This window comes from Sphaeroforma arctica (genome assembly GCF_001186125.1).
Source record: "Sphaeroforma arctica JP610 unplaced genomic scaffold supercont1.1148, whole genome shotgun sequence".
Classification (NCBI taxonomy): domain Eukaryota; class Ichthyosporea; order Ichthyophonida; genus Sphaeroforma; species Sphaeroforma arctica.
Genome location: NW_014039410.1, coordinates 4,288 through 17,340, shown reverse-complemented (window position 1 = coordinate 17,340; position 13,053 = coordinate 4,288). Strand labels below are relative to the sequence as shown.

The window sequence follows — 13,053 nt, the reverse complement described above, 5'->3', positions numbered from 1 at the left end:
TTGGAATTAACAATGATGTTAGACTTCAGAATCATTTCGGCATACAAAAATGAGTGCCGTTAATGGTCTATGGACAGATGAGAATATATAGTCATAGTATATTAGCCATAACACAAAGTATTGCGCCCAGAGCGTAGTAGTTGATATCCGAGACCTATCAAAATCGTCCTCGAAAAACTTTTAACAATATTGGAAGAAGAAGAATCTGATTTTGCCATCATGATTTTATATAAGTTGTCTATAGTGTACTGTTTTGAAATAAACACTTTATAAACGGTCATATTCATTATAGATAGCAGGTGATGCCTGTCTGCAAAAATATCACTTGTTCATTTGTGCAACAAGTATCAGCTCGTTCATTTCTAAGTCTATTTTTAGTGCTTAGGGTTTTAGTTTAGTGTTTTAATAATATAAAAATAGTTCCCAGCGAGGGGCTCGAACCCTCGACCTTGAGATTAAGAGTCTCACGCTCTACCGACTGAGCTAGCCGGGATAAATTCAATTTGATATAGTACAATATAATCACTTGCAATGTAATCAGATTTAAATGTAATCATGGAAATAGCATTTTTTTTGAATATGTGCATCATTAAAATTATGATTATTGACTGTCACCAGCCGCCTCTATATAACAATAAACACGCACAAAAGGACAGTAAATTAAAATGTTGAGCTTTTCGAGCGTATTTGAGCGTACTTTTAGGTGTATATACACACATACAGCCACACTTCTCACTATATATTAGACACTATGACGGCAATTGCGGAACCTTATTGTGCAGGAGTACAACACCCGAACCCTCTAAGAAAAAAAGCCTCGTGTAGTATACCCAATAGGGACAAGAGGTAGTGCTAAACTGTCGATTGTCCAACCATCAATGGTTCGAAATCATTATTGTGCAATGGATCGACAGTCGAAGCATAGATTATTCGACACTATATCTGCTATTGGGGAAGATTATCTCAATGGTGGGGCCCGCCCATTATCTAAAGGATTGTATTTCACTGATAGACCAACCAGAAGTGCCCATGGAGACAGGCGACGCATCATCGATGCTTCATCTAGGGCGGATGTGCTTTAGAAAGTTAGACCCTATGGAAGACCAGGTTCCACCAACTTATGATAGTACGGTGGACTACATAGCCCACTTCGTCAATACAAGGCCTCTAAACATACATAGGCCAACATATCACACGGTCTCGCACCTAGAAACCAGTAATGCCCTCCCTCCGCCACTCGCTTCATCTGCTACTGTACCTAAACAATCTACTGGTGCAGAATTGCATGATCAAGCTCGGTTTTTAACGGAGACACTCATGAGGCTGTCTGCTAGTGGCAAAGTGAAACACTCGATTGATGTCCAGGGGAGAGCCGTAGTATACAATCCTGTGTAACGTCGAATGTTGGGACTCTGTCATCAGCAAATGTAAATCCGTAAGCACAAGGATATGATGGTACGCTATACACAATATCACAGGCCATCGGCAACGCAATGTCGAACGTTCAAGGAGCCATCCGGGCACAATTAAGCTCTCAACCAGTTGTATCACCACCGATCCCACAAGCTATGTATTCTTTTGCAGATAGCGTGGGAATTCACACACGTCCGGGATCTGTTGCTCACGAGATTGTTGATCACGACGAAGCTGGTACGCCATTCTTGGACGACGACACTCAGCCTGTAGTAAACATGTCCGATCTCTTTGTATTATCCATGGATAATGGCATAGTGTGGACGCAGATCTGCGTGTGATGGACAGAGAAGGTCGAGCAAAGCAACGGCCTAAGCTATGTATTCTGTCAGGAAGTCCTAGTCCTTTTACTTAAGGGCGCTGTTTCCGGAAGAGTATTTTGATGAGCACTTAACACCGGCAACCAACATCAAACTGGAAGGGAGAAGAAGCATCCTATAGATAGGAAATAGTGCTAAGTATGGATATTACTATTGACTACTTTGCTCCCTCGGAAGGTGCGAATCAATGTCTCGTTTCCAATGCCAAACTTTTCAACATTGATGCTACATGCCATGTTCAAGCTATCTCGGAGTGCCGATCACTTCGAAAGGATGACAGATACTCGAAGGGTGGAGGGTGGGAAATACGACCCATAATAGAAGTATTCAACCGAAACTATAAATGCTGCTGCGACGTACGCCGACTTTCGGCCCCGAATTTAAAATTATCGCATTATGCAGGTCTTATATTTTGTTTTCAATAGACCTCGTTGACGGTACAGCAGGACCTACACATCCACTGCATTTCAATATACGAATATGACCATAGTTCTGCGTCTGACAATGACTATACGAGGAATAGCTCGTGTGAAAGTGTTGGATAGTAGAATCTGTGTCCTACAGTGGCTGTATGAACTATTGCTGCGGGGAATCTATGGTATGTTTGTAATAAAAAAAGAGAAATTACTGGCCCCGAGGTATTCCCGGAGACGAACTAAAGAACAACGTGGCATCTAAACCTATGTTTGACTTCGATACAAGGAAAAACATCTTTGTATATGACGATGTAGACGGCACGGTACGTGCTCGCAAAATTTCTACATAATGGTACATAAAGACCAGATATATACCGGCCTATTCGTATCAACATATGGGATCAATGAACGCAAGGGGAAGGATATATACCGCTATAACAGGTCTAGGTAAAATAGACTTGCTTTGTCAGTGACTGCTACCATCAAGGTAGGAATGCAGTCGACCTGAACAATCGAATACATGGAGGGACTGTATGCCTTGAGACGGTAATATACGTTACAGGAATTCACGACTACATAGCGAACACTGTCATGGCAAATAATGGGATGGGCTATCGTCACTTGTTTGGTAATGACACAATAGGCATGGTTGACGCGCAAAGGCTCTGTATTAAACAGAGGAGAGAGTGACCACGCGCTCAGGAGAGGTTCTGCCGGAACATTCAAATATACGAAAGCCAAAAGGAGCTCGGAAGTATGACTCCTACAGTAAGACTTGAAGCATAACATCCAATCGCTACCATAAGCTGACATGTTGTGTTCCAGGGTGCAATAAGCAAACAGTGATACACTGCACATGCTCACCAGAGCACCCTATGTTTCCCGATCAGTATTAAAAGCACTTGCATATAATGCTGTAATGTATAGCACACACAATATATATATATATATATATATATATATATATGCATATATACGTGCATGCATAAAGCACATATATGATTGAAATTTTTTCGAGCTATGGACGGATACTCCCAAGTCGTAAGAACAATACACATATCACTAGCTCGACACTACTATAGTGCGATCCAGACTAAACTCCAAGACGGGTCTCTACGATATGCTATGGATGACGTGAAGTACCGGCTAATTGTTGTGTACACTTTGATCCATTTGGCTACTGTTTTTGCGCGCGGTTTACAGCTGACTGTGACATGGCGTGTGCCTACTATCTGATAGTATACATGCTTTCTCGAGTGCGGTCAATCTATTCGGCCGTACAGCCAATATTTCCGTGTTAAAATAGATTGAAAAATGTAGCTGATTTGTTAATTTTGTGATTAGTTCTTCCACAATATGTATTTTATTTTCTATGAACACGTGCATATGATAGTCAAGTTATAAAATCTTTTCATAAATATACGTGATAGTCGAGTACCTTGTTTTTATTACGTTATCAAATACAGCTCGCAATAGTTATATTTACATTGGAGCCTGTGCCCAGATTACACAGGGCGTGGACCTCCTCCTACAAGCACTTGAGTGGGAGTCCCATTCGAGGACCTTCTCCGTTATATCGCGCTACCCTTCGGTATCGTAGACCAGAGGGGGTTTTCAATGACTTACCTTACACTACAGCGTTCCCCTCTACTCATGACTATACCTCTAGTTCAGACTCATACAGAAGATGATTCAGAGTAATATACATCACTCATTGGGGAAATACATATTCATCCGTATCTATTTCTTAATACACGACATGGCAGTAACTGAATCGCACTGTAAATATTTCCTCATAATTATCAATAAGCTTGGTGGCTACCAGAAGGTAAAACACTTTAACTGTACTACTACAGCGGGGCTGGAGATTGAAGTATGTTGTGGATCCGCATATGAGTGTTTTGTCAGAGGGTTTACGCAAGCCACCCGGCTAGGGTATCCTAATCGGGTGCATATACTTCGAATACAAACATAAATGAATAAGTACATAAAAATTGGCCACAGAAACTACAAGTAGATAATACCTACACTCAAACGCTGACACATCGAACTCGGCCATACTGTATTATCGCACATCTTCAAGACACACATTTCCAAGATACACTGTTCTTCTCAAGTGGTGAGTACTCTAATATTGACCACGGAGGTACTTTACATTTGGTGGTTTCTGGTTTAATTGCGTCAGTTGATATGTAACAATATGACTAACATAATTTTCGATATGGGTTAGGTTCCAACTCGTTTCCATAAAAGTAAAGCGGTTGCTGTAATTAATGTGTTTTATTTTAAGAACAGGACAATTCCCACAATCTGGTTGTCAATTGCAGCAGAACGACATGCGATTACTGTTCAATGGCGATAATGAATCAATATTCTAAGTGTACATATCAACCTATATCTTGGCCAACCCCTCTAATATCGTAGTTCAAATCAGAATTTATACGCCCGTTCACAGGTTATGAGAGGCTCGGTTTATGTAGAGATATAGTCTTGATGTCAACTAAAGGTTTGAATCCTCGTGAATACCATCAAGCGCTTTGCAATAATATGCGGAGTGGGTTATGCTTGGTGATAAAACTTTTCACATATACTTGGAATATGCTCTGCATACAGCTACATGGTGATCATAGCTCGTTCGTCACTGCGCGTGGCTAGATTATATTCACGCGGCATAAAGTCCGATCATCGCATATCTCAAAGACAATTTTCATTCATGTTATCCATATAATCGGCATTTTAAAATGTTATGAACTACTCTCAGGTATATTCCGCGAATTTGATCGGAACGTTGCAACTAGTTAATAAAATATTAGGACGGTATACGATAGAGAATGGAAGTGACACTCGGAAAGTGTCGAAATCCAAGTATTAAACCATAATATCAATTTTTTAGACTCAGCAAAGTCGAGGGTTGAAAAAATCCCACTTGTATACGAAAATAATTTCATACATGTCACGCGCCGATATTGCAGCACTATCAGTATCCAACGAATCGCACCGCAGAAGATTCACTCTGGAGAAAATGGTACATATTTAAGAATGTATTTGTTCTTAAATGACATCTACTCTGTCGTACACTATGACGTAATTTCGTTATCCAGAGTTCTATGTGCACATGATAGGACATTAGTGATTAAATTGTAGATACCTTTATTTAGGATATGATATGTGGATAACTTCATTTAGGATGTGATATGTCAATTTATAAGGCTATGGTGATATGCAGATAATCATCAATCAGAGCAACACGACTATGAAACCAATATTTCCGCTGGTCGATTACCGGCGAGTAGCTCGCATCGACACGGGCAACAGAGCAATTCATGATTTTGTATATTACATCGTGACATCAGATGAGTACCTCTGCAAACTCAATAGTTTCTGACGACCTCGGTGGTTTCCTTATTTTCCGATCTCGATAGCATCCACTGTAAAGCATTCGCGCAAGTAGCATGCTAGCAGCAGGCAATACTAAATATGTTATCAGCGTATATTCGCATAGTGTATTTCCTTGTTCGAACGCTGATCTACATGTGGCGTAATTAGTGTTGTCGGGTAAGGTACTGAACCATACGGCGCATGTAGGAACAATGTTAGTAGAGACACAATAGTTCACTATGACTTGTTCAGAAATAACGATGTTGGTATAAGTCGTTGTAAGTTGCTCTAACATAGTGAACTATATGTTGGAGACGAATTCATAGAAAATGTTGACCATTCGGAATGTTACTTGACTCAAATTACTAGTCGGGTAAGAATGTTCAAAATTATAATACAATAGAAATGCACAGATCCCAAAGTCTATATTCCCGGCTAGCTCAGTCGGTAGAGCGTGAGACTCTTAATCTCAAGGTCGAGGGTTCGACCCCCTCGCTGGGAATATTTTTACTTCGTAATTTTTCTGGAATCAGTACATATCTAGAACATGTAACTAAAATCCATAGTTTTTATATATAAAATTAAATACTGCATTTCTGATGATTGGACCAGCATCTATAAATAAATAAGTCCGAACCGATCGGGGAAACGAAGAAATGATTTGATAAATAATTTAGTTAAATTGGGAATATGACATATCTGTAGTGGATTAGTTCAATGGCAGAACATTGCTTTGTGGAATCGTCTCAACAATTCAGCAAAAATGGGAGTTCGATTCTCCCATCTACGAATTTTTTGGGCTTTTGATCGTATTTTTTTCTTCTTCTATAAATGTTCAATCAGCTGACTTCCTCTGACCCAGATTATCCCCCCCATCTCACGTTTTTGACATGACTATAGAATTTAAGAGGATATGGGAGCGTTGATATGGTGTGGTGAAGATTGATGGCTGTGTCGTCAGCGGGTCGTGTTGGAGCGTTATAATCGGCTGACTTTCATGACGAAGCTTCATCATGTAATTATTCACGTTATACAGCCTGCAAATCTATTACACGCAGAGGCATTCGTTGTCTCTACTAGTCATCGTTTTCGACGTTTGAAATAAACGAGATTGATAATGTGTATCTTTTCGACTTATCCTTTTTAACTCTAAAAGCATTGTCCTGTTTTGTCTCTTTACACACTTGATTTATTGGCGGTATACATATATATATATTTATATGGATTGCAGTTACATTTAGGTCAATTAGTGAACCGTATGCATTTCACTGTAGTTGACGATCAGTCGGGACCTTTTCGGCGATTATCACAAATCCAAGAATCCTCGGCGGATATACATATATCTAAATTGATCTCATAGGATTACTCAGACTTCCCTTGACGCGCTGGAATCAATTGAATTGAGATTGCTCGATAATCGCTCGTTTTATGTTCACGTTCGCATCCACTAGTAAGGCTAAGTCCCCAGAGTGACACATAGCGCGTCTCGTGTATGAAAGAACCGACAAGCTCTCAGCATACAGTGTATCTCGATATAGTTCCCGGGGTGAATAGGAACTTCGCGGCTGTTATATCCACAAATCAGTGAATGAGGGGCCACTTAGGTCGATTGGTCGTATTGTAAATCATCGTACGTGTTTCACGGGAGTCGACTATCAGCTGCGAACTATTCGAAGATTATCACAAAAACTGGGATGGGGCAGATTGCACACCATTCAATATATTGTATTATATGCACGCTTAATGTAAATGGCACCGTTTGCATCTTGAGGTCAAATATTGCACCACAGGAATGTAATTTTGTATTTTGGTAGTAGCGTTAGATACGACAATTTATAATGTTGTGCTCCCAAACACAAAGTCTTCCCAGAGAAAAGCTGTAAAATTCTCAGCATTGCATAAAAGCGTTTATAACGACTACTTTGAAGTTTACGTTAAGAGTCGAACATGCACGAATTGCCGATGTTGAAGTATCTTGAGCTTATTCACTCACGTTAAAAGGTCTTTTCATACACACAAAGGCACAATCCACTCGGTGAGATGGAATTTGAAATTCACTTTCGAATGGCAGTAGTTGACTTCATAGCGACTGTGAATGAGGCCACACTTCGTAATATCCTGTGAACCATTTCGAGAGTACCATATTTACAGAAGTGATCACAGTCCTCGTGCTTCTGACTGGGTTTTAGCGACTTCGCATATGCAATCTATGTTACATATAGTCATGGAGACTGTCAAAATGACACATTTTTCATTGTGGTCGATTTTCGATTAGTATCTAGTCCCCACTTTTCCTGTATGTCATAAGCATTAAGTTGTGGATCAATCAGTAACATCGTCAATATTATATGGGTTCAGCTGGTCGGTCACGGCCACGGCATCTGGATACAGGTCATTTATATGCTAATTCGAAAAGTTGCTCTCATTGTGTTCTCAGTATCCTTATACGAAGTACTGATGCATTCTACATACTCTATACTCTCTGGTATGCGCGATGAGAATATACTAGTTGACTATTCGTAAAAGGGAAGCTATACAGAAATAAATGACTGTTGTACACCTCCAACTCTCGACATTCTGTTGGGTTGGAATTGCTATTTCGTACCTTTATATTGATATATGAGTTGGATTGCAACTGTCTCGCGCTTTTATGCCTGAATACAACATACGCAATCAATCAATATTTTTTTGTGGAATGGAAATTCTTGTGTTAGCTAGACAAGGAACGCCCTTTACCCGGGTAGTAGCTAGGTAATCGTCCCGTGGCGTTATGTAAACTCAGTTCATCTTAATAATACAATGGTATAGGAGTGGACGACGAACTTCTATCAATGTCTTTGAGGAATAGTAAAGAAAATATAGTTGAATATAGGTCGATGTTGTGGCCATCAACTGACAATCGTCGACGATTCGCAATGCAGAGGCTACTATCTGATATATACTAGTATATATTAGTTAGATATATGCTACACTCTTCAAAAGCCATTCAAGACGTCAGTTTTAAAATCTTGAATTTTTTTATTCTCATTTTGGTAGTTGTTTCCGTCAACTTGAAAATACTAATTCAGATAAATATTTGATGAGATAAATGGATGCATAGGGATACGAACTATTTAATTTGACGGCAGTGATAGTAATTTATATTGTATGTGGGTAAGAGACGATATGCTACATAGTATCGCTGTCGCGCTCAACCCAGACGGTATGTTAAAATCCTGTTACGAGCGCAATATGTGAATAGGAATTGGATATCGAAACTCATGAACAATATCAGGTGTCCTCTGTATCTGACTTTGTTTACGCTCTATAACCACAAACAAGCTTTGTGTATTCCTGATAGCCAGCGAAGCAAAACACCGCCAGACACCTTCATTTGACAACGATGTATGGAGACAGTATGCAGTCACAGTGTGTGCATCGTTGGAAGGGTTACTCACCCCACGAGTCCGTCTTTCTGCACATAGTTTTTGTTCACTGTAATTCAACGCAAGTTGATTGCTTCGTCGAAGTACTTGAAGGGCCATGTAATTTGTATTTTTATTACATCACTGTTCTAGACTATGACACCTGAATAGCAAGTCACATCGCGAGTTGACACAATGGATATATGGCATATACTCGACGTCCTTGATGCATACTTTTGTTTGTGCACGTGAACATCATGTTAGTAATTGCTGGTGAATCGGAGGGGGTGCAACAACAACAAAAACAGATGCTGGTGATATGGTGCGTAATCCAATGACTGACCCCATACAATACTGAGTATGACGTGCTGGTCCGCGATGTATGCACAATTGCCAATAAATAATATCATAACAAACTCAAAATTTGCTATCTTGCACAGACTTCCATAGCGCCAAAATATTTAAATTATAGTGTGACGTGTATCCTCCCTGTCAAGCCTAGTTCGCCGTGCATTGTTTTATGCTATTTGCCGACAAATACGGGGTATTCATTCGATGTAAGTCGCTATTTTTATGTTCAAAGCATCTGGTGCTGGTAACTTTTCTGGCGTGACTAAAACGGCTACCACAGCCCAATAACAATGGCGAAACAAATACTGCACAAGTTGTCAATATAATGCGCAGGGTCAACATGATAGGGGCCATGGATATCGCTCAGGCGATACGAAATTGTAATGTATTACAGTCTGCAGTATTAACTCATGTTTACCTTCGATAATAGTTTGCACTTCATCGAATACTGCTTATTTACGGCAGCTCAGTCGGATTACTTTATATGTATGTTCGGCCGTGATCGTAGTTATCATATAATATATTCATGATACCACATATGGAGTTAGCCTGTGTCTGAAGGACTACATAATATATCTTTATAACATAATATACGTTGGACCGTGATCATGTGTATCGTCTGCATGCTCCCATCACCATCTCAGGATTGCAAGCTGGATATAGAGCACATAAGATACTCGATATACAAACGGTATATAGTTGGCAGAGTGCACTAGGGTTGGGTAGAGACACCGCCACTATATACTTGAAAAGGAAATAGCTGGATCGATGACCTGATTCACTTTGACTTAGTAAATTTAGACTATATTCGTCTGCGATAATCAGTTGAAACGGGTGAATTGCTTGTAACTACGAGTCAAGATAAGTATCACAGAAGGAAATATAGGAGAACATTTTATAGCTGCCGTGAAATATAGCGAGTCTTCGATTATACCATGAGTTGGATCCGTAAATGTATGTGTGGGTCATTGGACTAAGCATGGTTATGTATAGGAGTGGTAGAAGGTACAGGAGTTAGATAGAACCATTAATTTTGTCATAACTGCCTTTTAGGCGGTGACGTACAAGAAGTGTCGGAGATTCCGGTTGATAGTGGGAGATATACAAAAAAATACCAACCCTGTATAATGAGCGGTAAAGTGTAACATTATGTCATTCGACAGCGGATAGTGTAAACTCGAAAGAAAATAATCCAAGTTTTACTCTATTGAAATATACTTAGGATATTTCCTCTTTCAATAAATATAAGAAAATTAAAGTCGGCTAGGATTTAACAGGGATGGAATGTGCAATAATTATCTGGGTTGCCTCTTGGTAAGTGCTTTAATAACCTCGATCCTACAAAACGTACCCTAGCATATTTAATACGTATTTACACTATAAGTACTAAAAGCTCATAGCTCACACGACTCCCTTATAGGTAGGAAGAGGTAGGTGAGCCTTGTTAATACATTAGTATATATAAATAAAGTCATATTTCAAGAAAGTATAAAAAAGAAAATGACATTGCATTCTATATATTGACGGGAAAACTACAAACAGAGGTGATAGTTTAGAACTTAAAACAATATATTTCTTTCAAATGCAACTATGTATATAAGTCATACCAAATACTCAGGATGTATGAGCCATCAAAGCGTATTAGGAATACTCTGTATTTATTGGAGAGAGAAAAAATCATGTACTTTATCATTTAAAACCAGATAAAAAACAAGGTCTCATTTCATTTGAACTTGATATTTTAGACTGGCCAGAAATACTACGAATGCCATGAAGGGACGATATAGTTTATTACGCGAATACCCCTCCCCCCCCCCCCCTACACACACACCCTGGTTTCGGACATGTCGTACCTAGTTAAGTGTGTGCATGCATGTACAAATTTAATATTCATGCTGTAGGCCCAGAAACCATTTCCAATGCACGTATCTTAACGTTTAGGATATAAGGCTAGAGCCATAGTTTGTTAAGTTTGGAAAATATTCTTCACTGTCTATAAGCAGATCAGATAATTTTGTCACAAAAGAAGTAGGTGGCAAATAAAGTATTTATATCCATCAGGGTTTGCAGTAACCTGAGAAACGCCCGTCCGTTTACCTCGTGCATGTAATGTAAACGCTTATTCTATTTTTCATCGAGATGTGGTCAGATATACTCAGTTAGGTTTATTTAGGGTTTTAAGGTTTATTTGCGAGAGGTCATAACCCCTGGTTTAGGGTTTATGATCAAATTTATACACATGTCAAATAGTAGGACCTATGGTTCATTTTATGATTCAATAAATATACAACGTCTCCCCTTGTATGGGAGGAGTACGTTGAGATATTGTTAACCTCGCGTATTTGACTACAGAGGATTTGAAGCAAATCGAAGCAAATCGTAGAATTCCCGAATAACATCGGATGATAACAATGCTATTATTTCATCCATAAACCAATTTTTGGAGTATTTGTAACCGTCTTTGAATGTTTTGTCAGTAACATATTAGACTTGTGACTCTATACCAGGGGCATCAGAATCAAATGAGCGTGCAAATGGAATCTCGGAAGTAGGGACACGGTGAGTATCTGAATGGTTGCGCCAGTACCATCTATGTTATCCACTTCGCAAGTATCATTTTCTAATCGAGATAGGAACAATAAGAGGACCGATTATCTTAGAAGAGGATTTGTTATGTCGGCGTTGCTGTTAATAATGTTACTGCAATCTCCAACTTGAATATTTTTTTTAATCGGTCTTTTTCGTTTAACAAGACGCGATAAAGCATCGATTCCTCAATGACATTTAGTGCAGTACGTAAGAGTTTTATCAGCTCTCTGTGACGTATCTCATATGCACCCTGCGTTTGAGTTGGATAAGGAGTACCACACCTATGGGTCTTGCCTGAGTACCAGTGCTCCATTATATCGGTGCATAACTCGCTACCATTATCAGAACATAATACTCGGGGAAAGCTGAAGTCAGTGAAGTCGTGATAACATAAAATCAGAAATTGTATTGCAAAAGCAATCTGTAGCCCGACGCCACACAAAAGGATGACAGATATATGCATCGCCCGTACGCCTGAGTCGCGAGAGACTAACCAAATCGACTATGATTCGGCGCATTAGTTGGTCTGTTGTCACACTTTTCGGGGTGTGGGGGGAGGGGGGTGGGCAGCTGTAATGTTTGATCTGGTTCTTTTAAAGTCAGAAATTGTATTGCATAAAGCAATCTGTAGCCCGACGCCACACAAAAGGATGACAGATATATGCATCACCCGTACGCCTGAGTCGCGAGAGTCTAACCAAATCGACTATGATTCGGCGCATTAGTTGGTCTGGTGTCACACTTTTCGGGGGGTGGGGGAGGGGGGTGGGCAGCTGTAATGTTTGTTCTGGTTCTTTTCACAATATGTGCAACGTCGGCATACTTCACGTATGGTTTCGTTCAGCGTGTGATCAGGGCCTGCACGAGTAGCTACCTTATACGTATTATCGTAAGCTCGATGCGTTAAGTTATGATTGGTCTTAACTTTAGTTTCAAGCTCTCATGAGTCATTCGTATGTACCAATAAGTTCACGTGTCGTAGGATCGTATGTAACGGACAATACAGTGTTATAGTAGATAGGGGGATATCTTATTTAGTCAGAACGCATCACATTTAGGGTGTGTCAACGACCTATATTTGGGTACTTGTTTGTTATGTTCGACGACAAAAGAACCCCCAAA

The 13,053-nt window shown here is 39.7% G+C and overlaps 1 protein-coding gene, 2 non-coding genes and 1 pseudogene across 4 annotated transcripts; 3 read left to right on the top strand and 1 right to left on the bottom strand.

Annotated features, from left to right (window-relative positions):
- Positions 1–420: 420 nt before the first annotated feature.
- SARC_30221 lies at positions 421–493 on the bottom strand. The gene has a single exon. It is a non-coding gene; the product is annotated as a tRNA-Lys (tRNA).
- A 473-nt stretch (positions 494–966) lies between these two features.
- SARC_10137 (hypothetical protein) lies at positions 967–1,341 on the top strand (the record flags this gene model as incomplete). Its single annotated transcript, XM_014295827.1, has 1 exon — positions 967–1,341. A coding segment is annotated over one exon (375 nt), but the record flags the coding sequence as incomplete, so codon positions are not given.
- Positions 1,342–6,016: 4,675 nt separating this feature from the next.
- Positions 6,017–6,089, top strand: SARC_30220. The gene has a single exon. It is a non-coding gene; the product is annotated as a tRNA-Lys (tRNA).
- Positions 6,090–6,290: 201 nt separating this feature from the next.
- SARC_30219 lies at positions 6,291–6,377 on the top strand (annotated as a pseudogene). The gene has a single exon. The product of its transcript is annotated as a tRNA-OTHER (tRNA).
- The last annotated feature ends 6,676 nt before the right edge of the window (positions 6,378–13,053 follow it).